This window comes from Bos indicus, chromosome 1, assembly GCF_029378745.1.
Source record: "Bos indicus isolate NIAB-ARS_2022 breed Sahiwal x Tharparkar chromosome 1, NIAB-ARS_B.indTharparkar_mat_pri_1.0, whole genome shotgun sequence".
Lineage (NCBI taxonomy): Eukaryota > Metazoa > Chordata > Mammalia > Artiodactyla > Bovidae > Bos > Bos indicus.
Genome location: NC_091760.1, coordinates 59,650,164 through 59,677,290, shown reverse-complemented (window position 1 = coordinate 59,677,290; position 27,127 = coordinate 59,650,164). Strand labels below are relative to the sequence as shown.

The following is a 27,127-nucleotide window of genomic DNA, read 5'->3' as shown; positions in this document are numbered from 1 at the left end:
GCCTGCTGTCTTTCCCCTGTGGCCAGGTGAGAAGCCCCACCAATGCAGCATCTGCTGGCGCTCCTTCTCCTTAAAGGATTACCTTATCAAGCACATGGTAACACACACGGGAGTGAGGGCGTACCAGTGTAGCATCTGCAACAAGCGCTTCACCCAGAAGAGCTCCCTCAACGTGCACATGCGCCTCCACCGGGGCGAGAAGTCCTATGAGTGCTACATCTGCAAAAAGAAGTTCTCCCACAAGACCCTCCTGGAGCGGCACGTGGCCCTGCACAGCGCCAGCAACGGGACCCCTCCCGCGGGCACACCCCCGGGGTCCCGCGCCGGCCCCCCCGGGGTGGGGGCCTGCACGGAGGGGACCACCTACGTCTGCTCCGTCTGTCCAGCCAAGTTTGACCAAATCGAGCAGTTCAACGACCACATGAGGATGCACGTGTCTGATGGATAAGTAGTATCTTTCTCTCTTTCTTATGAACAAAACAAAACAACAAAAAAGAAACAAACAAAAAAGCTATGGCACTAGAATTTAAGAAATGTTTTGGTTTCGTTTTTACTTTCTGTTTTTGTTTTTGTTTCGTTTCATTTTGTACTACATGAAGAACTGTTTTTTGCCTGCTGGTACATTACATTTCTGGAGGCTCAGGGGGAATAATAGTTCTCCCAGTCTCCCTTGGATGGTGGCCTTAAGGCCTGGTAGTGCTTCGGAGGTCCACTGGTTGGATCTCTAGCTACTGGCCTCTAAATACAACCCTTCTTTACAAAAAAATCTTTAGAAAAAAAAAAAAGTAAAAAAAAAAAAATTTTTTTTTCACTTGTGAAGAGCACTACAAAAATATATAACAAAATCTAAAAGGCCTACTGTCTTTAAGTACACCGCTTGCAGTGTTTCAGTGGACATTTTCACAATTCTGGCCGCTTGGACTTCACAGTAACCATTTAAAACTGTGGAATATATCACTTTCTGGTTGAAAACCCAGAGGGAAGGCCCTGCTCTTTTCCACCTGCCACGTTGTCTGATTTCTGTAAAAAGGGCTGTGGGGGTGGGAGGGGGTGTAGGTTTGATGGTGTGGGGAAGGCAAATGGCAGGCTTCTCCCCCAGATTCTGCTGGGTCCACACACCTTGGCCCACCTCCTCCACACCCCCCTTTCAGCAGAAGCCAGGAAGACTTGGACAAGCATCAAGCAACAGTGGCTATCGTATTTATTCAGTGTCTTCGCTGAGCTCCAGCCTCAGCACAATCAAGAGGGACTTTCATGAAAGGCAGGAATGCAGATAAAACAAAGATATCAGAGGTTTGCACCTACGTTTCTAGGTACAAGAGAAGGATTCTTTCCAACAATCTTTGCAAAAAAAAAAAAAGTGTCAGGATATATTCTTGTGGAAGAGAAAAAGAAAGAGAAATGGAGGGTGGGGGGAATAATAAAAAGTTCTTGAGGCTTTTTTAATTCAAAATTTTATAGAGGGGCAAAAGTGACGTTTACCAGATAGAATGCTGATTTTTTTAATATATTTACAACAGTATTTGTGTAAAAAAAAAATACAAAAAAAGTGAGATTGTTAAAAGTAATTTCTTTTTTTCATTTCGGTTTTGCATACACTGCCACCAATCCCTTCTCTTTTATTTTATTTCACACACATATATATATTTTTTGGTAAGTCAAGACTGTTAAGGTTAGCGATACTGCTTCCAGATAGAAAGAATAAAAGGCAATTAAAGTTATATTTGAAAGAGAGGAAGGATATTTTCTTCATATTTTTTTAAATTTTTCTTAATTTTTATTATTTTAAGTGTTGCCTGGGTTGAGGGCCTCTGGCCAGCCCATCCCTGCTGTAATTTGAACTGCTGCTTTGTATTTTGATATGTAGTTTTTCAACTTTTAGCAAGCTTATGTTGCTCCACTGAATATTTTTTTCACCAATTCATCTAGAATTCTGTTCTTTTTCACGGGAGGGACTTTATCGTTCAGAAACAGATGTCTTGCTTCTCTGAAAGTTTCATTGAGATCTTGTGATTCTAGAATTTCTATTGACTTTACCTTTTTTCTTTGATGAAACACTAGTACTCTAGAAGTCTTGACAAATGGGTCCTTTCCTTTTGTGGTCAGCCGGGAGGAGGAGTTCACGAAACTCTGCTGTCCCTCCTCACCCTTCACAACTGCAGAGAACGGCATTATCAGAAGCCTGTTGCAGATCAGTATGCCTCAATGCCACAATCACTTTCTTCCTTTCAAAGATCAGTTTCTGTTCCGACCCTGATTGAGAGGGCTAACTAAGATGATTATTCTTTAGATGCCTTGTCAATCCTTGCTTGTTGGTAAGGTTTTAAAGAAACTAACAAAAATCTCCCAGATGCCCAACGTCCATCGTCCGGAAGACCACCAGTTCATTGCATCATCTTAGATGCCACTCTCTCTTCCTAGTTGAGATTTCTCTCCTCGGTCCTGATTAAGGTATCAGAATAGAGATTTTTCCATTATAGACAGTGTCCTAAAGGGATTCCAACTCAAACATAGGAATTCTTAAACCTTATAAAAACTCCAAAGGTGATTTCACTGCTGGGCATATTTTAATACCTGTAAGGGGGAAAGTAAATCTTTAAACAAAGCAGAAACACTAAACTACAGTTAAAAAAAAAAAGAAGGAAAGATGTATCTCAGTTTCAAAATTACTTTGCATTTGCATTTAATTTTCCTATCAGCAACTTATTTATAAAAAAAAAAAACAACTGTGCAACAAATGGGGAGAAATCTTCCAAGGGAAGCAACTGTGTAATAACTAAATTGGTTTTACTCATTATTTTAGTATTGGTTCACTTGTATCTTTTCCATAAGTTTTTGCTGATAAATAATAAGGTTAGTACAGCTGGCGTATATGTGAGTTTGATTTGGTCCTTGGTCCTTAATTCAGTAAATATTTTGCTAGAAATTTTAATGTAGCCATGGATGATTAACTGACCTTCAAGTATTGCCCATCATGATTTCTAAGAGGAGTCCTACCACAAACTATGTATCCAAAATTGACCTGTTTTAAAAGCTGGTGGGAAACAGCTTCAGAAATAAGAAAAAGTCCATTTTCTTTTGCTAATTGTGCTTTTTGAAGTAGCTATCTTAGACTCCAGTATTTCCACCTGCTACCAACAGAGGGAGCATTAGTTAATTAACCGTGTCATAGAATTTTGATATTTTGAAAAACAAGTCATTCAACCCATGATGTAACACAGAAAAAAAATTGACATTAAAAAAGATCTTTTTAATCTAAAGGAAAATGACATGAAATCACTCAGCATATGTTACAAATGGAAGAAGGTCAAGAGCCACTTTAAAATATTTTGAATTATTTGACAGTAGCTGGTTTAAAATGGTGTCCATACTCAAATCTTAGCAAAGTAGACAACATTATAGGATCCCCAGAAACTTGATCCTGGGTGCCAGTATGGACCACGTTCAGCTATTTGCTTCTCAAATCTGAGGGAGACCCATTTGCCTAAATGCTGATTTGTCACATAAAAAAACTAAGCAATTGGGTTAAAATTTACCTTTTGTTCTAGAACATGTAGGGGGAAAAATTCCAGTTGAGTTTAAACCCTAATATTCATCCTTCCCCTTCAAATGAAGTATTTCTCTCTCTGTTTTTTAAATGTTGGAGGACCCCTAAAGAATTCTTAATGAGGTAATCATTTTAATGATATGTGCTATCCAGGTTTACATAGCAGTAGACTTTTTCTTACTGTGTGTATATTCTTCCCAGACATCTCATAGTCCAAAACAGTTGACAGGTTGTCCTCTGGAGAAAGGAAGAAGCTAAACTGAAGTTGGAGATGTAAGTTTGGGGAGAGGGAACTTGCTGTGGGGTCATTACTCCATACTCTGGTCTCTGAAAGAGCTGCTCTCCAAACTGACCTACATTAGGGGAAATAAACCAGTCTGTACCTGTTTCAAAGGGATAAAGGAGCTTTTAGTTTATCAATCTTTCCTTTTAAATTAAATAACCACCAACATCTTAGGAAAGGGGAAACATTTTGCTTTAAGAACAGAAGATGAGCATGGATTCTTTTTTATTTTCTAGTTTCAAATCCAACAATCTTCTTACATTTCGAACGTCATGCTGGGATGTTAATGAGTGCTTTTAAAAAAGAAAATTTTCAGTAGCCAGGAAAAAAAAAAATAGATGTAATGGAATCAAATGTTCCAGATATAAGACCTCTTAGGATAAGTACAGGGAATAAGAACTGGTATGGAAAAGTACTTTTTTTTTAAGCAATTTATGATTTAAAACTGGATTAGCTGGACAAGGGAAAGGAGAAAAGTCAAAGGGGGATGTTTATCTCAAGACATTTAGATGTAGTTTATGAAAAACAAAATGTCTAGCTCTAAAACATCAGTAGCATCTTCACAGAGCAAGCAATTTTGCCCCTATTAATATAATAAATTCTAATAATTGTACCCACCCCCCTAACTCCCAGTAAGTAAAATAGAATCCAAAAAAGGGAAGAAATTGGGACACATGGATCTGATACAAATCTACACAGGGGAAAAGGTTGAGAAACAAGCCAGGACAAAAAAGAATCTGAAATGAAAATCTCTATATCAAAATATTTCTTACTATATAGTTTGCATTGTAAACTTTAGCTTTTAATACAATTTTATAGACATTTTCTTCCCCAGATTCCTAATGCTCTATGAGTAAGTGTCGTGGATAATTTCCCGCTGTTGTTCAGGCTGAAGCCCATTTCTTCCTAGGCATCTTGGAGGTCACAGTAGCTCCTGGCCTTAGAAAGAAAGACTTGAATTTACTTTGTTTAAAAGTCACAGGGTTTTGTTTTGTATCAGCCCAACATTGTATAAGGACCAAGAAAACTTCTAACTCATGAGCAGTTAGAATGCATGCATTGTGATATGAAAAGAGAAAAGGTTTCCTCTGGGTGTGTAAGTTTCACACTGGTCCTGAAGACTTCCTGTTCCCCCATCGTCCAAGTACACCACCAGTACGTGCAAAGGAGGAGTAGGCATCTCCTGAGATGCCCTTGGAATTTAGGAGAAGGGAGGGGGTGCCCTGTCTGCTGTGACCTGACTTAAAAGACATCGTATAAAAGAATTCTTTAATGTAGTCATGAGTTGAAGTCCAGGGACCTGGGAGCCATGGGAAAGAGAATAGAAGGTTTGCAAAATGTGTTCAGCACCCAATAATGCGAAGCCAGAAAGCATCCAGTCACAAAACTAGGAGGTTTGGCAAGATGTATTTAGAGAAAGCTCTGGGATTTTCCACGAGTAGGGTCAACAGACTTTCTTTTGAGTGATTTCTGGCTCTGAGAAACCTCTTTACTCGCTATAAAAGAACTTTATTTAAATGGCCAATTTTGTCCCCCAGAGAAAGATTTTATAAAGAGAAAAACAGGACACTAAAGACACAACCATGTGACTTGGTATCAAACAAAAGGAAGGGCGCACTAGAATTTCAATAGACTCCCTGATTCCACAGAAGAGCCAGGCAACCCAGTGCCCCTCAGTGCCTAGTGTGTGAAGAGGGTGCTTGAGCCACACCAGGCTCCCCAAGGCCAAGTGCAACCTTGCAGAGGGGTGGCCGCAGCTGCTTCCCCTTCTGTGTTCTCGCAGAGAAAGGGGCTCTTCTCCTAGGTGCCCAGGAAATAGATGGCACGGGGCAAACTTTCAAAACAATCTCTGCCTTGGTGCTCGGGCTGCAAATGGAGACAAAAAAGGGGCACAGAGGAGCTCTTGCTCTGGAGAGAACATTCCCAACAGCTATTTGTGCAGAGTTGCCATTTGTGATGCTGCATCAACCTCCCCAAGAAGGAAAGCTGTGGTGACTCAGTGTTCCCGTAAACACAGAGTCTGGAAACTACTAACCCAAAGCATCATTTCTAGTACTAGATACTCAAATGATTAACCTGACCAAAACACCCCAAAGATCCTGCTCAGTCTCTGAATATCTACAGAATGCTGACTCTGTAGCAGTCGGTGGTGCACGTGAATAGATCCCAGGAAATGGTGTGAAGCACGAGGGTCTGTTTGGATTCTTTCTAGGCTGAAGAGGTAGAAGATGAGGGCTGCACAGCATGGGTCCCTTTTCACAACTATGTATTTCACTGCATGAGGGGTAGAAATGCCCTGTGTTGAAACAAGAAACATCAGTTTTCCACACTGCTGACCAAAAATGCCTGGATTCTAGTGTTTCTTCAGGCCCAGCCTATTGCTCCCAAAACTGAATAATTTCAGACTAAATCTAATCTGAAGTGACCTCAGTTAAGGTATTTTCACAGGAAGCCACTTATAGTAAAGAATTACTGCCTTAAATCAGAAAGCCCAGGGAAGAGAACAGAAATAGAGAGATTGAAAGGGTGTGAAGATGTGACCCTTTCTTGCCTTTTAATGGTTACATTATCGCAAAACTGAGCCCTATTCATGACTGAAGACTATGGAAACAGTGACTTTACAGGGAGGCACCAAACTTGTATGGAACTGGCTGCTTTTAGGAATGGCTGCTATTTCTTATCCTATTTCAGTAACATAGGTCTGGGCTGCATGTAAAATAGACATCCTATTAGCTAAATAGTGAGTCCCATGAGACATGATCACAGGTGCCTAAGATGCTGGTTTGAATCATTTCCTTAGCAGGGAGAACAATCTCAACAAAAAGCTTTCTCTTCCTGTACAGTGTATATCGCTAAACTTTTTTTTTTTTTTTTCTCAGTTTCAGTGAGCATCTGGTTTATCTGGTGGCTTTTTGTTTAAATGCAAACTCACAACTTTCAAATCTTCAATGAAGGAGCACAATCTGCAGATCGTAGGGAAAATCTAGCTACAGTTATTGGAGTCCTGGCTTTTGCGATACCTAATTAGAGTGTAAAAAGTCCCTAACTAGCCCTCTTTCAAATTCAGTGATTTCCTTGATTCAAAATGCTTCAATGAGATTCTAATACACCCAAGACAGAAAAAAAAAAAAAAAAAAAAATTAACCCCCTAGGAGACATCTGTTTCTACTACTGTTGCAACAGAAGTTTGTCATTGCCCAGCAAAATCATTGCAATTTATATGTAGATTCTAGTAACGAAAGGGACTTAACCCATCTAGTATGTCACAGCTGCTGTCCAAAATGTCTGTAAATGAGTATACATTATGCATGTACACATGCAGGGTGAGGTGCTCTCAGTACAAAACTGTGCCACGTTCATATTCCCCGGTGACAACAAGACAGAGTCTGGAATTTCTAGTTGGTCAGAGGTCTCACGTATCTTCTGCTCTGTTGCCTTAGTTGGATGCGTTAGTGCTGTCCACTGTCTGTGATGAGGCTTTAGGACATTCTGAAGGAGCCCAACCATCAGTGATTTCTGATACCCGTTTCATGAGAAACTTGAATATGCTTGTGTGAAGTAGAGTGCATGTAACCAACTGCGCTTCTATGGGGTTTATTGACGTGTGTGTGGACATGTGTCTTTGCGTGTGTGCTTGCTGTAGTCTGGTCGTGTGTGCATCTCAAACAAAGCACACATAGGCATAGGTCCTGGTGCATAGATACAGTTGCCTCTTCCCACCATTGTGCTCAAGGCTGGTGGCTCCCTTCCCAGGAACCAGTCACCTGCCCACTCTGTTGCTTTTTGCAGCATGTCAGAGTTGGGAGAAACAAAGGCAGCTTGTTGGATCCACAGCGAACCCACAGTGACAGGCTGCTCTCCTCCAGAAGAAGGTAGAACAGATGTCCTCCACTGGCAAGTAGACAAGAGGGAGAGCAGTCTGGGGCACCCCCTCTCGCCCAGGTTTCCTGTGGAGGAGGGGCACCGGGGCCAGGCAGGCAAGGCCCGTACAGACTTTGGCCTGAGCCGTTCCGTGGCTCAAAGGCCTCCATTCCTTTCCTCTATGCAACCCAGTGTATGCGCACAAACACCCACCCACTTGTGAGTTTGACTCCCAGACTAAAGCTTCCTTAATCCTGCCTGCATCTGCAGGAAACCATCACCATTCATAAACTGTGTCTCCTGAAACCAGTGTGGCCTTTGCCTAAGTCTTTCCAGGAGTGGGTTGTTTACCGTGTCTAGCAGACCAATAGACTCTCAGAAGAATCTTTTTTGGTAATCTCTAAGAATTGACGGCTCTTGCCCAGCTCAAACATTAAAGTAGAACGCGCTCTAGTGGACTGTTCTGAACCAACGGACCTGGCTCTTACAGCTGACTTTGAAGGGTGGCCTGGAAACAGTCGAATTCAGTTTTCTCCACTCCCACGCCCTTCTTTTATTAGGTGGCTTCTTAGTTTTTATGACATGTGGATTATTTCTGCTCACAGAATTCAGAGGACATTTTCTTTCCTCTTCTGTTTTGGTGACTTTCCCCCTCTCCCATTAAGTAAGGCTACTTACAGTTGCAATCTTTTTTGTTGTTATTATTTTTTAAAATGTATATTGTCTTTCTATATCCAAAAGAAGTCTGTGACTGTAACCATAGGTATTTCTTTTTACTGGAAAAAAAAATGAATTTTTTTTTAATTAACAGTACTAGTGACTTCGTGGAAGAATATCAGTTACTATTTAGGTATGCTTACTTAAGTACAGTACACTACATTGCAGTATTTCTGAAAGCTAGAACATACACATTATATGTAACAACTCTATATTGAAATATATATTACATTATATTCATTTTTCCTTTTGAATCTGCCTACAATCACAAGTTGATTGAAATATTATTTCTTCACATTTATCACCCATCACCAACCTGCTGCAGTTAATCTGGTGCATTTAATAATAATCATTACTGCTCTAGTTTGCTTTTTATATTATCAGCTTCAGTATTGTCTTTACAGGATTTTAGAATTTTTTTTTTAAGCTCGGACTTAGCAAATGTAGGAAAGTGAAAACTTTGTTAAGTATGGTTGACACAAAGAGATTCATAGTCAAAGTGATCTTGTTTAGCTGACCCTCTCAATATCTGAAGAACAAAAGAAGTGCATATGAATGTATCTGTGATCCCCTCTAGGACTGTCACTGTCTATATTTGCTTTTAAAAATATGACCAAGGGGCCACGTAACCTCCATATGATCTGGCCAACAGTTACAGGCTGCATTTCAAAGGGCTGCTCATCTGAGAAGAAGAGGCAGTTAAATGCCTAGTTGTCCCAACTGTATTTTCAAATACTGATTTTTAATACTAGCTCTTTACTGACTCCTTTCTGTTTTCAGTATGCCTGCAATTATTTTAAATTGTCTTCTGTGCTTCCCTGGAGGCAGCTTAGCAATATAATATTCATTTTCCTAGGAGTTTTTTTTTAATAAAATCAGAATTTGAGGGACTTTTTCGTGACAGAGGCTGATAGAACTAGAACTCAGAAATGTGTAGATACTATGTCACCCTCAGCATCTCCAGTTGTCTGCTAAGGTGGGGACTTGGTGCCTTCCTTCTTTAAGGCCCCCATGGAAACATCAGAAATAGGCATCCTGTTTCCCTAGCAAGAAGTATTTTCAAACAGTAATTTTAGATAAAGAGCTTCTTCAGCTTCCTTCAGCTACTCAACATAGTGCCTAGACAACCCACGGATGGATAAACTTCACATCTATCCTGGGTGCCCGAGACCAACTCCACATTCAGGACAAGATGAAAACAGCTGTTCACCATACTCAGCGTGAGAGCCCTTCCCACACTGAATGGCTATTAAGGCCTCTCAGTGTAACACCAATTCCTCCCTTTCATCTTTTCTAGTAGATGTTTATTTCCGAATCCCACCCCATTCTCCTGTTGCCCTCCACTCCCAGTACTCATTAAGGAACTACCTGCTCTGATCTGCTTGGAAGGAGTATTGAGTCCAAAAGCAAATTATCCATCTGTTTCTCCAAAGTTCTCAACTACATATATTTCTACTGAAAAGAAAGTGAAAGTTAGTCACACAGTCGTGTCTGACTCTTTCCGATCCCGTGGACTGTAGCCCGCCAGGCTCCTCTGTCCATGGAATTCTCCAGGCAAGAATACTGGAGTGGGTTGCCATTTCCTTCTCCAGGGGATTTTCCCGACCCAGGGATCAAACACGGGTCTCCTGCATTGCAGGCAGATTCTTTACCAACTGAGCCACCAGGGAAGCCCATAATTGTGAGTTGAGGGTGAGAGGAACTGTTCCTTTGCCTTGGACCCCTTGATACCCACACTGTATAAACTGTACTATTTTTCTCTTTCCTTTTCCTCACTCTTTTTTCCTTTTAATTATTATTATTTCTTGTTTCTCTTTAATGCTTTACCTGTTCCTCTCCTCACTGCCTTAAGAAAGTCATCATGACCCCTGAGGGCTCGTCTCCCTCCCTTCCCCCTGCCCCCTTCTGAATGTCCTTCTTTAAGCTTTATGTGGTTAACGAACGTTGTCGCGAGTGAGCTCAGCAGACTCGTAGGCAGAGTGAAGCATGTCTTCACTGCACTTTCAGGCCTTCAAAGTTATCAATATTCTTTTGAGAGTGGGAGGACCTGAGTCACAGTTTTAAATGTCAGCCGTATTAGCTGAGGTCATGAATTCTTTTCACCTTCACATCTGGCCAAAGATAAAGAGAAAAATATTTTCTGACTTTTTTTATTCCCTCTTTTCTTAAATACCACAGTGTTCGAATTCATGATATGAGTGGACTATTTCTGAGGGGGAGAAAAAAAAATCATCAATGATGATCCTTTTGACTCCTACTAATATTTAGCCAAATGACATAGTTGCCAGAGGCTAGACCTAGCGAAATCTAATGAAAGGGGTCACATTTCAGAATAATTTTGATAACTATTCAAGCCTTAATGAGCTCTTCTAAAACAAGTAAAGCCACTTTCACTCAAAGGCATAGGAGACAATTAGGAAGAATTTTTTTCTTGCATTTATCTTTTTGAAAAACAATTGTTGATTGGTTTAGAACTTTAAGCAGTAATTTACTAAGGGATGAAAGGATTCCTAAAGTTTCTAAAATGTCTATTTTGCAACCAGATGTGTTTTAAAAGGTAAAGTTAATCTGTGCTTAAATAGAATAATATTAGGGCAGATCAGATACTTGAAGAGCCGTGTAATACACTCCCTAGTACCTAAGCATTCACCATGTGACTTGGTGGTCATCATGCTAGGTCTCATTTCAATGAGTTACTCCCATCTAGTTGCCAGAGCATTGTCCCAAAGACCCACAGAGTTCTGGCTCTACCCCTTTACAGGATGTTTAGGACACAGTCCAAGCAACTCTATAACACAGTCTTTCTTGACCTGAAAGTCCAACACTTATTGTGATAACTGCTTTGGCTCGATGCCCTTGGGAGGACCATTCCATGGCCTTTAGAGTGCTACCTAAAGGTTTTGAGCACACAGGGGTATGCTTTCATTTCTTGCTTTACCTGTTGACAAACAGAAGCAACATTCATGTCAGAAATGGAGCCTGAATTTGATTTGAGGCTTGACCCAGCTTTTACTGTAATCAAACCAATTGTTAACATCATCTCACACCTTAGAGAACGATGAAATAAAGAGATTCAAAAGACTCTGAGTCATGAATGTGACAGGAAACCAACACTTCTTAAAGTCGGTATTATGTTGCTTATGACTCATTTTAATTGAACATATTCTCCCCATCATCCCTATCTCCTTCTCTTCCTTCGTCCCTTCTGACTCTATTTTTTACAGTACTCTTCATCTAAAGTATTCCTCTCCTCAGGCATTAACTTCTGAAAGAATAAAAAACTCTCTTTTAAATCCTGAATGCCATCATTTAAAGTATAATGTGGAGGAGGAGAGGATCTGGTTCTGTAGGTTCTACCTGGTCCAGTGTATCACCAGGATTCCCCCAGGATGCCTTCTTTTTTTTTTTTTTTTTTCAGGATGTCTTCTTACCATTGTTCCTTTAGCTCTCCAAGAAGAGCTCTAGCCCCAAGACCCTGGATTTTTCACCACAGCCTCTGCATGAGTCTAGATTAATGTCTAAATCCTGTTTAATATTCTAGCTAGTCCAGGACGTGAATTTCTTATTGCTTTCAAGCCTCCTACTTTTCTAAGCTGACATCTGTCAGGAGCCCTAAAGTAACTAATGCAGCAAAATAATGGTCAGAAACATGGTAGTATATATTTGGGAGGACAAGAAGGGATGTCCTTTTTTTCCCTCCATAAAATGCTTGCTTTCTCCCCCTGTCCCCACCACCACCACAATGCATTTCAGGAACTCTGCATCTAATTTTACAGATACGTAGTTTTAGGATTTGCAAATATAGCTTAGGAAATGTTCTGAGATTGAGGCTGGTAACAAACCAGTTTATTTTCTGCACTGGATTTAGGACAAGTGTGCACAGATACAATTCCTTCAAAGAAAGTGAAACTAACATAGTAAAGCAAAGGGATAATACTTGTACACATTAAAACAGTTGTTTGCTATCTGTAAACCTTGATTTAAGCATAATTATTACTTTTTAGAAACCTGAAACTGGAGGAATGTGTATTTTAGTAAAGTTTGTTTGTTGATTTGTTTGTTAGCCTTTATCTCTTTCTTCTCAAGACAGTCAAGTTTTGATTCTTTAATTTGATACTGTTCCTGGCCCTAGGCATCAGTCAAATCACTGCCCACTCTTATCTTACTCCTTTCCCTCTTAGAATGAAAAGCCTTCCATTCTATCATTAAGGAGTCTTTTCTCTGTGAAAAGCTTATCTTCCTTTTCTAGTAGCACCTGAGAACTTTGAGGAGAAAAATTCTCTCTTCACTTTGAGGGTAGAATAGTTAAAATAAATGCTATTCCTTGCAAAAGAAACCCCATTTACCTAAACTTATGGGAATTGATTGCAGAGGAAGGTCATAGAGTTACACACTACAAATCTTATTGCCTCCTCAAATTTTGGAAATAAGGCTGAGGATAATGTAATGAAAACCCTCTTTGGATATTTTTTATTACTATAGTACAGAATCACCAGAAAAGAAAAAGAGAATACTACTAAAATGACAAAACCAGTGGATCTATGGATTGCTATAATTGTTCAGATTTCTGTTCTCTTCATTTCAAAACTGCATGTGTTCACAGTCATAAATGGTGAAACATCCTCCATTGCCTCACGTCTCCTTAACCTGGCGCTGGAGGGGACAATCACAGAGGGAGACCGGCATTGGCAGTACTTCACCCATGCATATTCACACCACTAAACAAGAAGGAAAAACCAAATTAGAAACTAAAAAAAAAAAAAAAGAGGACATTGTATTGCTTCATTTGAAAGCATACAAGCATACTGTTCTCAACTCAGCTCAATTTACAGATAGCCTGACAACCTTTTTATAACCTGTCTTTTGTGCTATAATTTGCATTCATGGCTGAATCTTTAAAATAATTGCAATTTCAATTAAGTGAACAGAGGAAAAGCAAAGAGGGAAAACAGGACCATGTGATGGGACTAAATTTGATACAGTTCTGGATTCCTGCAGCCAGTTCTTAGAGTTAGCAAGGAAAGTCAGCACCGTTACCCTTTGCCATTCTCGCCCATTCTCACTATTATCAGCCTAAGAATTAACCTCATTTCTTTGTGATTTAAGACTTCTCTTAATACTATCAAACCCATATAAGAGAAATTATAGACTTTGTCTGCCCCTATTCCTAACCCTGCTTTCTGGGGCTTATGCAGAAAGAACTGACAATAAAGTAATGGTCAAATCTGATACAAGATTTAGACATAGACCAAAGTGCTTAGTTCACTTACCAGAGGGTTCTTTGAAAAGTAAGGCGAGTTACTCTGCCCCTGGCACAAACTTTGATTTGAAGCGATCTATATGTAGATTTGAAGGAGAGAATTCTCAGAAGCGTTGTCATCATTTAAACCCCTTCCTTTGTCCCATTGATTACATTTTCCCAGGGGCCTATTGAGATATACATTAAGGGTAACTCTCATACATCTAATTAAATTTAGTTTTTTGCTCTATTGTTAAAAGAATTGTGGTTTTCAGAGTAAATGAAAGTAGAGTCTCTTCATAATCCTCATGGCAAACCAAGGCAAGAAATTGACAGAATCAAGAAACTCTGTGGGAACATACTGTTTCAAAGTACTTTGAGTGTGCTGACCCCTCCACCCCACCCTGCCAAATGTTTCTAGAATCTATTCTAAACTGCATATTGATTCTCCTGAGACTTCCAGGGTGTGTGTGGGTATGTGCAGACAAGCAGACTTACACCTGGAGGGTGGAGACCCAGACACACTGGAGAGAATGATGCTGGAGGATGGTCAAAGGCAAAGCTTCTCTCCAGAATCACTCAGTACTCCCGTATCCCAAACTAAGTCCAGATGAATCTCAAGCAAAAAGTAAGCTCCATCAGACATCCTGCTATGAATTTTTCTTTTCTTAATAATATTAGAAGAGGTACAATGCAGACTCAATTTTGGTGTAATAATTCACTTTTATATTTAATAATTGTACTTTTTGTGTTAGTGTGTCATTGAGCTATTTGTACCCGTTTTCAATCTATCATCCTGAGAGGGGCCTTGAGAATTTCTGTGTATGTGTATGTAGATCTGTATTTATGTGAAGTCAGAAAAAGTGGACAGGACAAGATTGAGGTGAGAGATGAGGTCAATGTGAAAAAGTGAGTGCTCTTAGTATCTCTATTTATGTTAGGTAAGGTGGCTGCTGCCTGGAGCCCTTGAGGAAAAGCTGATTGCACTATTCAAAAATAAGAACCCAGCACTGTTAAATTTAGGACCGTGTTTTGGGAAACAGGAAAGCTTTATCTTTTTCTGTACCTATTCCCTTTAGCATCGGAGCCATTTGACATGATGAAAACCATTCAATAAAAACCACTACTGACCTTTGCATTAAATAGCTATTTTCCTCTTCTAAATACTACCCTTGGTTTCAACTCAACTCCTTCCCTTTATATTCTGCCTATTGGCTTAACATTTTACAGAATAATGCCTAGGTGTTTGCTAGTTGTTTCTTTCCTTGGAAACAAACAGGGACAATAAAAGAGATGACTCACAGAAGTGTGAGGTACAGACTGAATTTCCCACTTTTGTGGCACTGGTAACTTTTAGTAAGTGTTGTTTAGGGTTGAGCTTGGGTCTGTAATAGGGCTTTCTGGTTTTGTTTTTGTTTTTGTTTTTGTTTTGCACTAAATAAATATGACTGCACTGCATTGCACTACTGAAATGTATTTACTTGTGCCGGGAGAGAGTGTGTGAGGTATGGGAAAGAAAGATGCAAGTTACGAAACTAGAAGCACCACAGAAACGGAAGGTTGTTTTCATCATGCTCGGTCTTATCGAGGTTGGTGAGAATCTGTGGAATCTGCCAGCTCTTGATCAGGCCTAGCAACTGCCATGCTGATAGGATCTGTTTTCTTATTATAAAGAAGCTGAGTTAGTACTGTACATTGAAGATGTTTAAGAGGAGAAGTTTGCCCAACGTTGTCTCCAACTAAGCTTTCAGTAAAAGTTTCAATGGTGAGGAAGCCAACAGAGGTGACAGGGAAGTCTTCACCTTGGCCAGGGGTAGGGCCTCCTTTCAGAAAAACCTCATCTTGTCCGTACTGGAGGTATCCTTTCAGCCTGAGCATGCTTTTTCATCACTGGGTGAAACCTAGATCAGGCTAACCAAAGAGGAAGGCCATGCATGTGGTAAAAATCCTTTAAGATGACAGTAAGGGAACAGTGCAATAAACATGAAAACCAGTGAGGTGAAAGGTTTATTTTGAAACAAGCTAGGCCACCTTTGAAATTGGAGGAAGAGTTGGAGGATTCATCGGAACCTACTTACTAGCTGCTCCATCAGAGACTATCCTTTCTAAAACAGAAGACCTTAACAGTGCCTAAAAGCCTAGTTTTGAAGTTGGATTGGTTTTGGTTTGGTTTTGTTTTCAGTATTCCTTTATTTGATTTATTTTTATTGCCTTTTTAAATCTCAGAAATAATTAGAATTTGACAGCTCTTTAGTGACTATTAGTAAAAGACTCTTTGGCCACAGGAAAAGTAATGGATTGTGTAGGAGATAATAATAGAAGAGTGAAGATGCTGAAGGACTCTCCCAGTATCCAAGGTGACAGCTTTGAAGATTCTGGTTCCGTAGGAAAGGACCACAGCTCCTATCAATGGGTACTGTTGAATTTCTCTATCACTGTCACATGTTGGGGCATCAATGTGGAAGATTCTTGGGTGATACCTGTCTTTCTCTCTCCCTCTTAGTATCCATCCAAATCTACTTTTCCAAGTTGAAATTTTTTTAAGGAAGCTGTCAGCCTTGCTAGGCAGAAGACTCCATTTAGAGCTTTCAGAACTAATGTAAGCAATACCTTCAGCACTCAAAGTATTCTCTCCCTTTTAAATAAGAAACTCGAAATTCAGAGCTCTTAACAGATACTTAGAGATACGTTTTGGGTAAGCACTGAGAAGATACTGACTGTACCAAACCAAAGTTATACACAGAAAAAATTGACCTTTTAAAATATATTCACATTAACTGTCCTAGGATACTTCTCTTGAGGCTTTTGGAAAATAACTTCTTCCTTAAAACTTGCATACCCACTCCAGTTTTGTCACCAAAGATTTTAATCTCTAGAGCCCCACTTCCTTTCTTACAAGGCAGAAGAAATAGAACAGGCTCAAGGGATATGCTTTGGTGGTCAAGTGATGATACTTAACGTTTTCTTTCTGTTCACAGTGATATTTAACAGGAGACTTGTTGTTAGAGGAGCTACTGAATTGTCTCTATGACTTAGGGATTGGTTAGAAGTTTAAAAAAAATAGGGGAAAAAAATAAACGATAGTACTTGACACTGTAAATTAGTCTTTAATAGAGTCATGACCTGGAGACTGATGGAGAGAAAGAAACTTCCATGGAAGAGAGTGAGCTAAATCATTAAGAACCAAACAAGGATCATTGGTGAAACATGGGGCAGCGCGTACACAGAGCAGGTCGTTGCTCTGCGTGGCTGGAGCCAACAGCGGGGCCAATAGGGAAATCAGATAACTGGCCAATGAATTCAAGTACTGGAAAAGCCACAGTTTGGGTTTCATTGTGGTTGCTGGAGGGGTTAAAACATCCATGCCCATGGCAAGGAAAATGCTGAGGCTGGTCTGCTGTGATAGTGCCTTTCTTGTTGTACAAGTCCTAGGTTAATAATAATCGGTTTAGTTATGCTTTCCTGGATCATTGCCCCAGTCTCCTGAGGAGGTCTGAAGGGATAATACTCACCTAGGATGAAGGGATAGGGTATTGCTCCTGGAATGCTGTGATGTGATGATATTTGCACTAGATTCTAAACGTTAAACTGGAGCGACTGAATGAGAGAAAAACAAGGATAGTTCCAAGTGAAAAGAAACCAAAAGCAGTATTTTCTGACTGATCCCATTTCTTTGTCTTCTTCTTCTTCTATTTTTTTCCTGGAAGCAACTTCACACTTGTTGATTACCAAGCTCAGCTCTTAACAATTGTTTTCCTTCTTATTTTATTCCCACACTGGACCATCGGTGTGAATTAACCATCAAGTAGGAATGGTTAGTGGAAAGGCTTCTGTCATTACAGCTTCATAACCCTTCCCTCCTTCGTAAAAGGCATGGGGGTGGGGAGGCTGCAGAGCCATTGAGCCCTTGGGGAAGCCAGTAGGCATAGATGTCATGTCAAAAGCTGAGCTGATGCATATTTGCTCAGAGGACATTGGGACCCAGAGCTAATCCTAAAGGATGCTCAGAAAGAAGGAAACCAACGTGTTGAAGAAAACAAAGGGAGGTGGAGCCCAAAGGTTGCCTATTTCTCCTCTCTCTTCTTTTCCAACTCACCTTCATATCTTCTCTATTGGAATTATATTTCATTTCAATATATGGTACCAGAAGAATTATTTGGTTCCTTGGTTTCTCTCTTTAACAGTGGTCTTGGAACCCCTCCAAAATTAAAAACAAATACCATCAGTGTCTCCCTTGTGACGTACCAGTTTCTCGAATGCTCTCCAGCTGGTCTTGACCAGTCAACTAAGATAACTTGGAAGCTTTGGCTTGCTCAATCACCTGTCCACTTTTTTTTCCTTTTGTTTCCATTTCCATTTGAATTGTGAGTGATCCTATAGAAAGGTGGAAATCATGGGAAAGGTTTGGAGGCTGCAATTCTAGGGCATACTTGTCAGGAGTTTGTATTACCCCAAATATCTCTTTTTTGCCCTGTTTTCAGTTGAATCTGTTGCCCTGATGATAATTTCTATCATATTTGTGGTTATTTTTATGAGAATAGAGTCCATTTGCTATGTCTCTGTGAGTGCTTTTTTTCTATTTTCCCCACATGAATGCAGTACCAATCTGTTAATGAAGTATCTGTTTATTATATTATTAATATGTAATTCTACTGTAGACCAAAAATATAAAAACAAATTTGTTCATTTTAAAGATATAAAGAACTAGTGAGTGAAAGATTAAGAAGGAAAAGACCGAAGAGCAGTGGTTAACTATGTCGAGTTAGAAATCTAAGAGTAGCCTTACCTATTTTAACCAGTGCTTACCAGTCATACCATAGTTGGGATTACATAGTCTTGGCTCCTTCATGCTTATGTTTTATAATTCTTGTTTGTCTGTTTGTTTTTCTTTAATGTAATTGAGGTTGCACATCATGCTGTTTTTGGCAATGCCTGATTTTATTATATTGTACTTTTACCAGTCGTTTCCTTTACAAGGATGGGGGGAAAGTTTTATTTCTTCTTTTAATTTAAAATTTGTTTAATGCACTGGAAATAAAATTGGACATATTTCACTGTTAAAAAATCAGAAACAAAACAGAACAGAAACCGCAGAGAAAAAACCAGCAACCAAGTAAGTAATAGGGGAAAAAAAAAATCTGTTTGTACTGAAAACACCATACAAAATACTTCCCACAGGAAAGAGAAATGCCATCAAATAAGAAAAAATAAATCGTTTAAAAGCTACAACATTTGAAATTAAAAAGATACCTGGATTCAGTGGGGATGGGAAAATAGGACATTCCGTTAAGATTAGAGATCTGATTATTGTTACAGTTAATGCCCAAACTGGTTCAATGTGGGCAAGGTGACTACAGAGAAAATGGCCCCAGCCTTCCACACACCACTGGAGCTCTCTGGTGCCTTTTCTTCTAGGCTTAAGCTCTATTGTAAGGGGGAAGAAAAACATGCTATGATGGAGAAACTGGCTTGTATAGAGGTATTTGTACAGTACAAGTGTGGACACAGCTTAGTCCTCTGCCCATCCTCAGGCAGGATGTTTCTTTTCTCCTTGAGGATTTGCAGCAGGTAAGCCCATGACATGCGAGACTGTAAAGGATTCTCAGAACATCAGCTCATGCTAAAGAGCCTCTTGACTCCAATCTGGTCTCCCTTCTTGAGCATTCCCAGACACTGAGAGAGCCAGTTAACCCATACAAATGCACAGTGAAACGAAACAGAGATTTTTTTTTTCCTAGTCAACCAGTTGTATCTTTTGTTTAATGTTTGCTGGGTTTTTCTGGTTTTGTTTTGTTTTAGAGTTGGGGTGGGAGTAGACGTAACTTCACAAACCTTATACAGTAATTGTTTTGCATCTTCCATGTTTTATGCAAAAGCAGACATTTAAATCAATAAATAATCGTGCCCTAGACTGAAAGTTAATGTTTAGGAGAGGAAAAAAATTGTTGGAATTTTTTCTACATTTTTTTGTGAAGAATCTTTTTTGGAAAGGAAGGATACATATTTTTGTTGTGTAATATTTTCTATTTTTGAATGCATTTTATTGGTACAAGACTGTTTTTTTGGTGAAGACATTATTTAAAAAAAAAAAAAGAAAAAAACTAATCGAAAAGTTTGCCCTTAAGGATATGCTGCAGTTTTGAGGTTAAAAAAAAAAATAACTGATTCAAGATGCGTGTTAAAAGTTGGGATTATATTGTTGTTTTTTGTAATTGTTACAAGAAGAAGTTTGTACCCACTGCTGTTTATTTTGTTTCAGATGAGTAAGTAAAGGGATTGTTCTTGTTTTATTCTTTTTTAGAGAAAAAAAAAGCTATTTATGAAATGTCAAAAACACTGGACTGTGAGTTTAAGTGTGGAAGCATTTTACCACCCTGTGTCTTCGACCAATTATGGGAAACCCCTTTTCTCTTCCCCCCCGCCTTAGCCTTGCCAAATGAGAAAAATGTAACAGCTGTCAGATGATGGAAGCCACTGAAGCCCTGCTTTAATTTTTATGGTTTGAAAAAGTTGGAAAACCAAAGTTAAATTCCTTTATGAAATCCCACTGTCCGTAGCCCTTTTTTGTATGACACAGCCGGTTGACTCCGCCTCTCTGTCTTGGATCATTGCCTTCTTAAGGACTGGGGGCCAACTCTGAGGCCACAGAAGCATAAAGATGGCAAGCCTGAGAGTTGAAGGGTCATGAAGTCCATGTGAGTGCGACTTCAACTTGTCAGTGGGCAGTTTTCCCATCCTGCCCAAGAGCAGTGCTGACCTGCCTGAGGGGAGAGCTCCCCGACCCCTATCACCTCCATCCTTGTCTTCTAAGACCTCTGCTCTGTGGAATGGCTTTGCCTCTCTCAGCAGCCCACCTTCCGTGGATGGGGTGGGGTAGGGAGGATCAAGTTGAAAGAAAATGCTGTGGATGCTATGAAGGGCCCCCCAGCCCTGGGGAAGGTGAGGCAAGGGACCTCTAGCACAAGGGAGCTTGCCTGCTTCATCTTTGACTCTGTGGCTTGTCTATCCATCTGCTCACTGTGAAGATGGAGAGGCAGAGTGCCCTAAGGCTGTTCAATAGCTTTTCCATATTTTTTCAACATTGAAAAAATAATTTTTTAAAACTGTGATTTTTTTTTAATCATTTGGCTGGAGGGAAGGGAAAAGGGAAACACCAAAAGCTGTAACATGATTAACTGGAGATATTTAAACTGGGGGCACTTTCTAGACCAAGACAAATGAATTTCGTTCTGGACCCAAAAGCAGCCAAATCTGGAGACTGTCTGTGACAGAAAGCTGAAGAGAGGCCTCCATTTCCTCCTTTCTCCTTTCTTCTCTCTGTCTTGAAATTCCCTCTTCTCCTTTTCCAACTTTCCTTTGACTGCCCCAATGGCCCTTGGTCTCCCATTTCATACCTGTGTGCACGTGTACACACACACACACACACACACAGACACACATACTTGCAAAATACCATTTTTCTTAAGGATTGTGGGACCGAATAAAATCATGTGCCTTCATTTTTTCCTTTTATAGCTAGATGAACCTCTTCTTTTTTTACAGCATTTAAACAATAGAGGAGGTTGAAATGTTAGTGGGGGAGGACTTGGGTGTCATTTAGGAAGTAATTTTTGTTTAGCACATTTCCCCAAACGTCAGTACAAAGATTTCCACCCCTTAATCATATTCTTTGGACATTTAGAGCATCCAGTGACCAGATACATGACAGCCTACACCCATTTAATTTTCGAGCAATTCCTGAAAATTTGATTTCATAGACTTCTTTGATCCTTCTCAAAAATGAGGTGAGCAATGGCGCACAACCTTGTTCTCCCAATCTGGTGCTTATGCATGTGGCGTGGGGTGGGCATGGGGGTGGGGGGCGTGGGTGTGTTTCGACAAAGGGTGCATTCCTAAAGATCTCTGGTGCTGACGGGCCTCCAGTTCCTTTCAGAGACTGCATTTGACACATTTTACACACGAATGGTATCACATGCAATATTTTAATGGAGCAATGGGAGAGGCTCTTTGAAACGGGGTTTTGCATCTTTTTTGTAACATTTTGATTTCTCTGGTGCCTTATTCCTACTGGACGCTGGCACTCAAATCCCCACAGGGAGCTGACCCAAAGTCAGCCTGGGGAGTGGGGATGCCCGGGCAATGCTGGAGCGGGCGGGGCGTGGGGAGGCTGGTGTCCACTGGTGGGGAGGGGACTAGATGGCATCTCTTAGCCGAAGCCGAGCAGGAACTGCACACATCCATACATGGTGAGCACTTCTGATCTGTAACACGCCGCAAACTCATCCTTCCTCACCTGAGCTTTCCTTCCTCCTTCCTCTTCTATCTCTGCCTTCTCCCAAAGGTGCTGCTGCTGCTGCTACTGAGGTGCCCGGAGTCCAGAACGCCCAGTAATCACTCAGGCACAAGCCTGGCACTGCCACATCAGCCCCTGGCACGACCGAACCCGGGTTTCTCTTACTGGGGGCTGAGAACCGTCAGATTTTTCTCATCAAAAATGTTTTCCAAGAAATCATTGGATTACAGTTATTCTGCATTGAAAATGCACTTTAAAAAAATAAATAAAAGCTCCAGACTGTTTAAAATGTACAGAGGGGGCAGGGGAAAGATAAACATGTGCTAGTGTCTGAACCCAGTTCAGTTTATCTCCAGTTGAAACAATATACACTATATTATGTATAAATGTATACACACTTCCTATATATATCCATATATATATAGTGTATATATTATACATGTATAGGTGTGTATATGTGCATATATACACACATGCACATAAATCCAGATGCTCATTACAAAACCAGATGCTACACAAACAGCAGCAGAGGAAACAAGGTTGGACTCTTGCAACAGATCACAAAAAATAAAAACAGCCACTTGCAGTGACTTTGGTCATTTCTGTATGTTCACAAGGAATGGATTGTAACAAAGAAAAAAAGGAACAGTGTTAGTGAAAGAGGAAAAATGGGCGAAACCATCTTGATCCAATGGGAATGCAGTAATGTTCTATACATTTCACCTATTTCTTTTCGTCATGTTGATTTGATTTCAGTTTTCGGCTATTAAATTTTCTTTAACTCAAATGACCCACAACAAAACTGAGCAAAATGACTACAGCGAAAGCCCTTTTCAGTGGAAGAAGTCAGAAATCTCAAAACCCTTGGCCTGACTCAGAACTACCATGTGCAAACCAGTACTCTTTTAATGTTTGAAATAAAACTGAAAAAAAAAAAAAAAAACCTTTTTTGAAGCACCTTAATGTGGCCACCCATTCAAGGAATGGGTGCCACTTTTTTCTTTGAGCACCTTATTGACGTGTTTTGCTATCTGCTGTCTTTCTGTTACCTGTTGGCTGAATGGCTAGCTGTTAACACACGCATGCGCACAGACTAGAGGGCGGGGCCTGCGTGTTCTCAGTGAAGTTTACTGTGGTGACTGCTGAAAGGTGAACCCGTTTCCTGATCTTCCCGCCACAGTGTTGTGATAAGATTCGAAGAAACCGTATTCCCTGCACAGAAATGTTTCTTATCACATTGTATCTTAGTATGGAAAGGAACATGGTCCCTTTTTTGCAATTGCTACTGTACACACACACACACACACACACACCCCACATGCACAAATATATTCATTCGTCCAAGTGGTATTTTCAGTGTCTTGTGTGGTTGTCACTGTTTACGCGGTTTCTATTTCCCAGTGAATTTTGAATGGAGGGCAACTTTTCTAACCAGATTGTCTTTTCAGTCTGAGGACCTGCGGATTGGGGAGGAGTTTGGAAAGAGGGAGAGGCAAGGAAAAAGAGATCTTTAAACTGAAAGAATAATTTCCCACGAGGAACCTAGGCTTGATGACCGCAGAGATTGTCCCCTCCAATCCTTGCAGGTGGACAAGGGACACTGTTGTATCAGTCTGTGTACCGTTCAACCCATGGAAACACGAACACACACACCCATCCACCCGTCAATATACACATGTGGTTTGGAATGAGCAGGTCAATAGTTTTGAGAGGGAGTTTGTTCCTTTTTTTTTTTCCTCATTATACTCTTAAATTGTTGTCAGTTATCAAACAAACAAACAAAAACTTGTTTTGAAAAACCTTGCATACGCCTTTTCTATCAAGTGCTTTAAAATATAGACTAAATACACACATCCTGCCAGTTTTTTCTTACAGTGACAGTATCCTTACCTGCCATTTAATATTAGCCTCGTATTTTTCTCACGTATATTTACCTGTGACTTGTATTTGTTATTTAAACAGGAAAAAAACATTCAAAAAAAGAAAATTAACTGTAGCGCTTCATTATACTATATTATTATTATTATTATTGTGACATTTTGGAATACTGTGAAGTTTTATCTCTTGCATATACTTTATACGGAAGTATTACGCCTTAAAAATACGAAAATAAATTTTACAAGGTTTCTGTTTTGTGTGGAAGAGTAATTGATGTTGCTAAGAATGATGTTTGTTTTTTGGGGTTTTTGTTGTTTTTTTTTAAATGTTACCAGCACTTTTTTTGTAAGTTTCACTTTCTGAGGTATTGTACAAGTTCACACTGTTTGTGAAGTTTGAATATGAAGGAATAATTAAAAAAAAAAAAACTCTTCTCTTGGTTTCCTATTGTGTCTTCTTTATATAGTGGCACTGTTTTTACACATTCTTTCATACAGTGTGGCCTGGGTCTAGTCTGAGATGATCCAAATTGAGGATTAAACCTAAAGGGCCCGAAAAGTTCTCAACATATCAACCCTCTTGCTACGATAAGCAAGAATTCCAGGATCGATGATACTGAAATCACTTTGGGGAAATATAAGGCCAGTTGGGCCTCCTGACACCGCCTCATAAATGCACATGGACCGTCTGCTGTTGTTGTACTTGTCGCTTAGTCAGTAAGTCATGTCTGACTCTCTGCAACCCCATAGACTATAGCCTGCCATTCTTCTCTGTCCACAGAATTTTCCAGGCAAGAATACTGTAGTAGGTTGCCATTTCCTTCTCCAGGCGATCTTCCAAACCCAGGGATCAAGTCCACATCTCCCGCTTGGCAGGCAGGTTCTTTACCAGCGGGAAGCCCTATGGCTCATTTACTGTTACCTAAATTGATTCACCTTTTTCCCCTGCTCCTTGTACCAGTATCTCTCTGCCTACTGTGGAAATAACCAACCTTATATTACACTGTGCCCATCTATCCCTGTATCTTCGTATTCAAAGAAAACTCATGGCTCAAAATATGTCTTCATCTGGGGACTCCCAAAGACCTCCTATTTGCTCCAAAGGCTCTTTCTCATACTCTACCATAAGAGCTCTCGAACCTCATCATTCTCATGAAAATTGCCGGTGTAATGGAGAAAACTTACATCTTGTTTGTCCCAGGTGAAGTCATCACAACTGAATTAGATTTGCTGTCTCCAGTAAGCATCTACATTTCACTCAAAACTGTGCAGTGTTTGCAAGAAATGGAGGAAATTGCTTCAGCTCTGGTGAACTTTAAAATTTAACAACTAGAAATAAATAAAGATTCATATATGTCAAGAGTTAGATTCTACCATTCAAACTCTCAGTGGTGTGGAAGTTTATTATTACTGTTGAAAGTTAGTCGTGTCTGACTCTTTGTGACACCATGGACTGTACAGTCCATGGAATTCTCTAGCCCAGAATACTGGAGCGGGTAGCCTTTCTCTTCTCCAGGGGATCTTCCCAACCCAGGGATCAAACCCAGGTCTCCCACATTGCAGGCGGATTCTTTACCAGCTGAGCCGCCAGGGAAGCCCTATAAACTAACAAAAAGATACTTGGGCAGGTACATCAAGGAAGGGTCCAAGGACTAAACAGTCCCATCCGGAGCTCTCAGGAACATGCATGCTTCAGGTTGGAGGAGGTGCATGTAGATGGACATTTCCACCAGTGTGAGGAATACAAAGAGACCCAGGCATGGACCTGGGATGGGGAGAAATCTAGGCTGAAAGGTGACCTCTATGAATTAAATATTGACTTCTTGCAACTTGCTCACCAAACACCTAAATTCACCTGATATTCTAGGAAATAAAAAATAGGAAGAAAATATTTTCCTGATGCATGATCTTCCCCTATTTGATTTCTATGAATCTCAGCAACATGTTAATGCCAGCCAACTTCACCCAGAGCCTTTGAACTCTCTGTGAATTGTCCACAGACACTTTAGGCTTCTTCCCTGTTGAAAATGTGGTTCAGTTCAGTTCAGTCACTCAGTTGTGTCCAACTCTTTGCGACCCTATGGACTGCAGCACCCCAGGCCTCTCTGTCCATCACCAACTCCCGAAGTTTATGCCCAAACTCATGTCCATTGAGTTGGTGATGCCATCCAACCATCTCATCCTCTGTCATCCCCTTCTCCTCCTGCCTTCAATCTTGCCCAGCATCAGGGTCTTTTCAAATGAGTCAGTTCTTTGCATCAGGTGGCCAAAGCATTGGAGTTTCAGCGTCAGCATCAGTCCTTCCAATGAATATTCAGGACTGATTTCCTTTAGGATGGACTAGTTGGATCTCCTTGCTGGCTTATATATCTATAGTAATGGCACATAGATTATTCATATGAAACTTAACAGTTAATAAAGTTTTTCCTTCATGTACTTTAACCATCCCTACAATTGCTTTATGAAACATTAGTACACTTATTTATAGAAACAAAATTTAGAAATATGTGTCCTTCTCAATATAAACCAATTAATAAACTAGTACTTGAAGTCAAGCTTTCAGAAATCCAATGATATATATACCATACCAGTGTTTCTCAAACTTAAGCCAAGTGTATACACTTACAAAAGAAAAAACGTTGTCAGAAAGAGAAAAACAAATATTTATATTAACGCATATATGTGGAATCTAGAAAAGTGATATTGATGAAACTATTTGCAGGGAAGGAATGGAGATGCAGATACAGAGAACAGACGTGTGGACACGGGGAGACAGAGAGAGTGGGATAAATGTAGAAAGCAGCATCGACATATACACACTGCTGCTGCTGCTTCGAAGTCGTTTCAGTCGTGTCCGACTCTGTGCGACCCCATAGATGGCAGCCCACCAGGCTCCCCCGTCCCTGGGATTCTCCAGGCAGGAACACTGGAGTGGGTTGCCATTTCCTTCTCCAAAGCATGAAAGTGAAAAATGAAAGTGAAGTCACTTAGTTGTATGCAACTCTTAGCGACCCCGTGAACTGCAGCCTGCCAGGCTCCTCCGTCCATGGGATTTTCCAGGCAAGAGTACTGGAGTGGGGTGCCATTGCCTTCTCCGCTCCAATATATACACTACCATGGGTGAAACAGCTGGTGAGAAGTTACTATATAACACAAGGAGCCCAGCCTGGTGCTCTGTGATGAGCTAGAGGGGTGGGAAGGAGGAGGAGAGAAAAGCTCAAGAGGGAGGTGATATAGTATAATTATGGCTGAACTGAATTGTTATACAGCAGAAAGCAACACAACATTGTAAAGCAATTTTCCTGCCAGT

General features: G+C 40.3%; 1 protein-coding gene across 50 annotated transcripts in view; it reads left to right on the top strand.

Moving 5' to 3' along the window:
- ZBTB20 (zinc finger and BTB domain containing 20) overlaps positions 1-24,251 on the top strand; it is an 863,676-nt gene extending 839,425 nt beyond the window's left edge. For all 50 annotated transcript variants that reach the window (XM_070793746.1, XM_070792544.1, XM_070793369.1 and 47 more), the window contains one exon: positions 27-24,251. In XM_070793746.1, the coding sequence (XP_070649847.1) occupies positions 27-448 (422 nt within the window). In that variant the 3' untranslated portion in view covers positions 449-24,251. The remainder of the gene's footprint in view (positions 1-26) is intronic.
- The last annotated feature ends 2,876 nt before the right edge of the window (positions 24,252-27,127 follow it).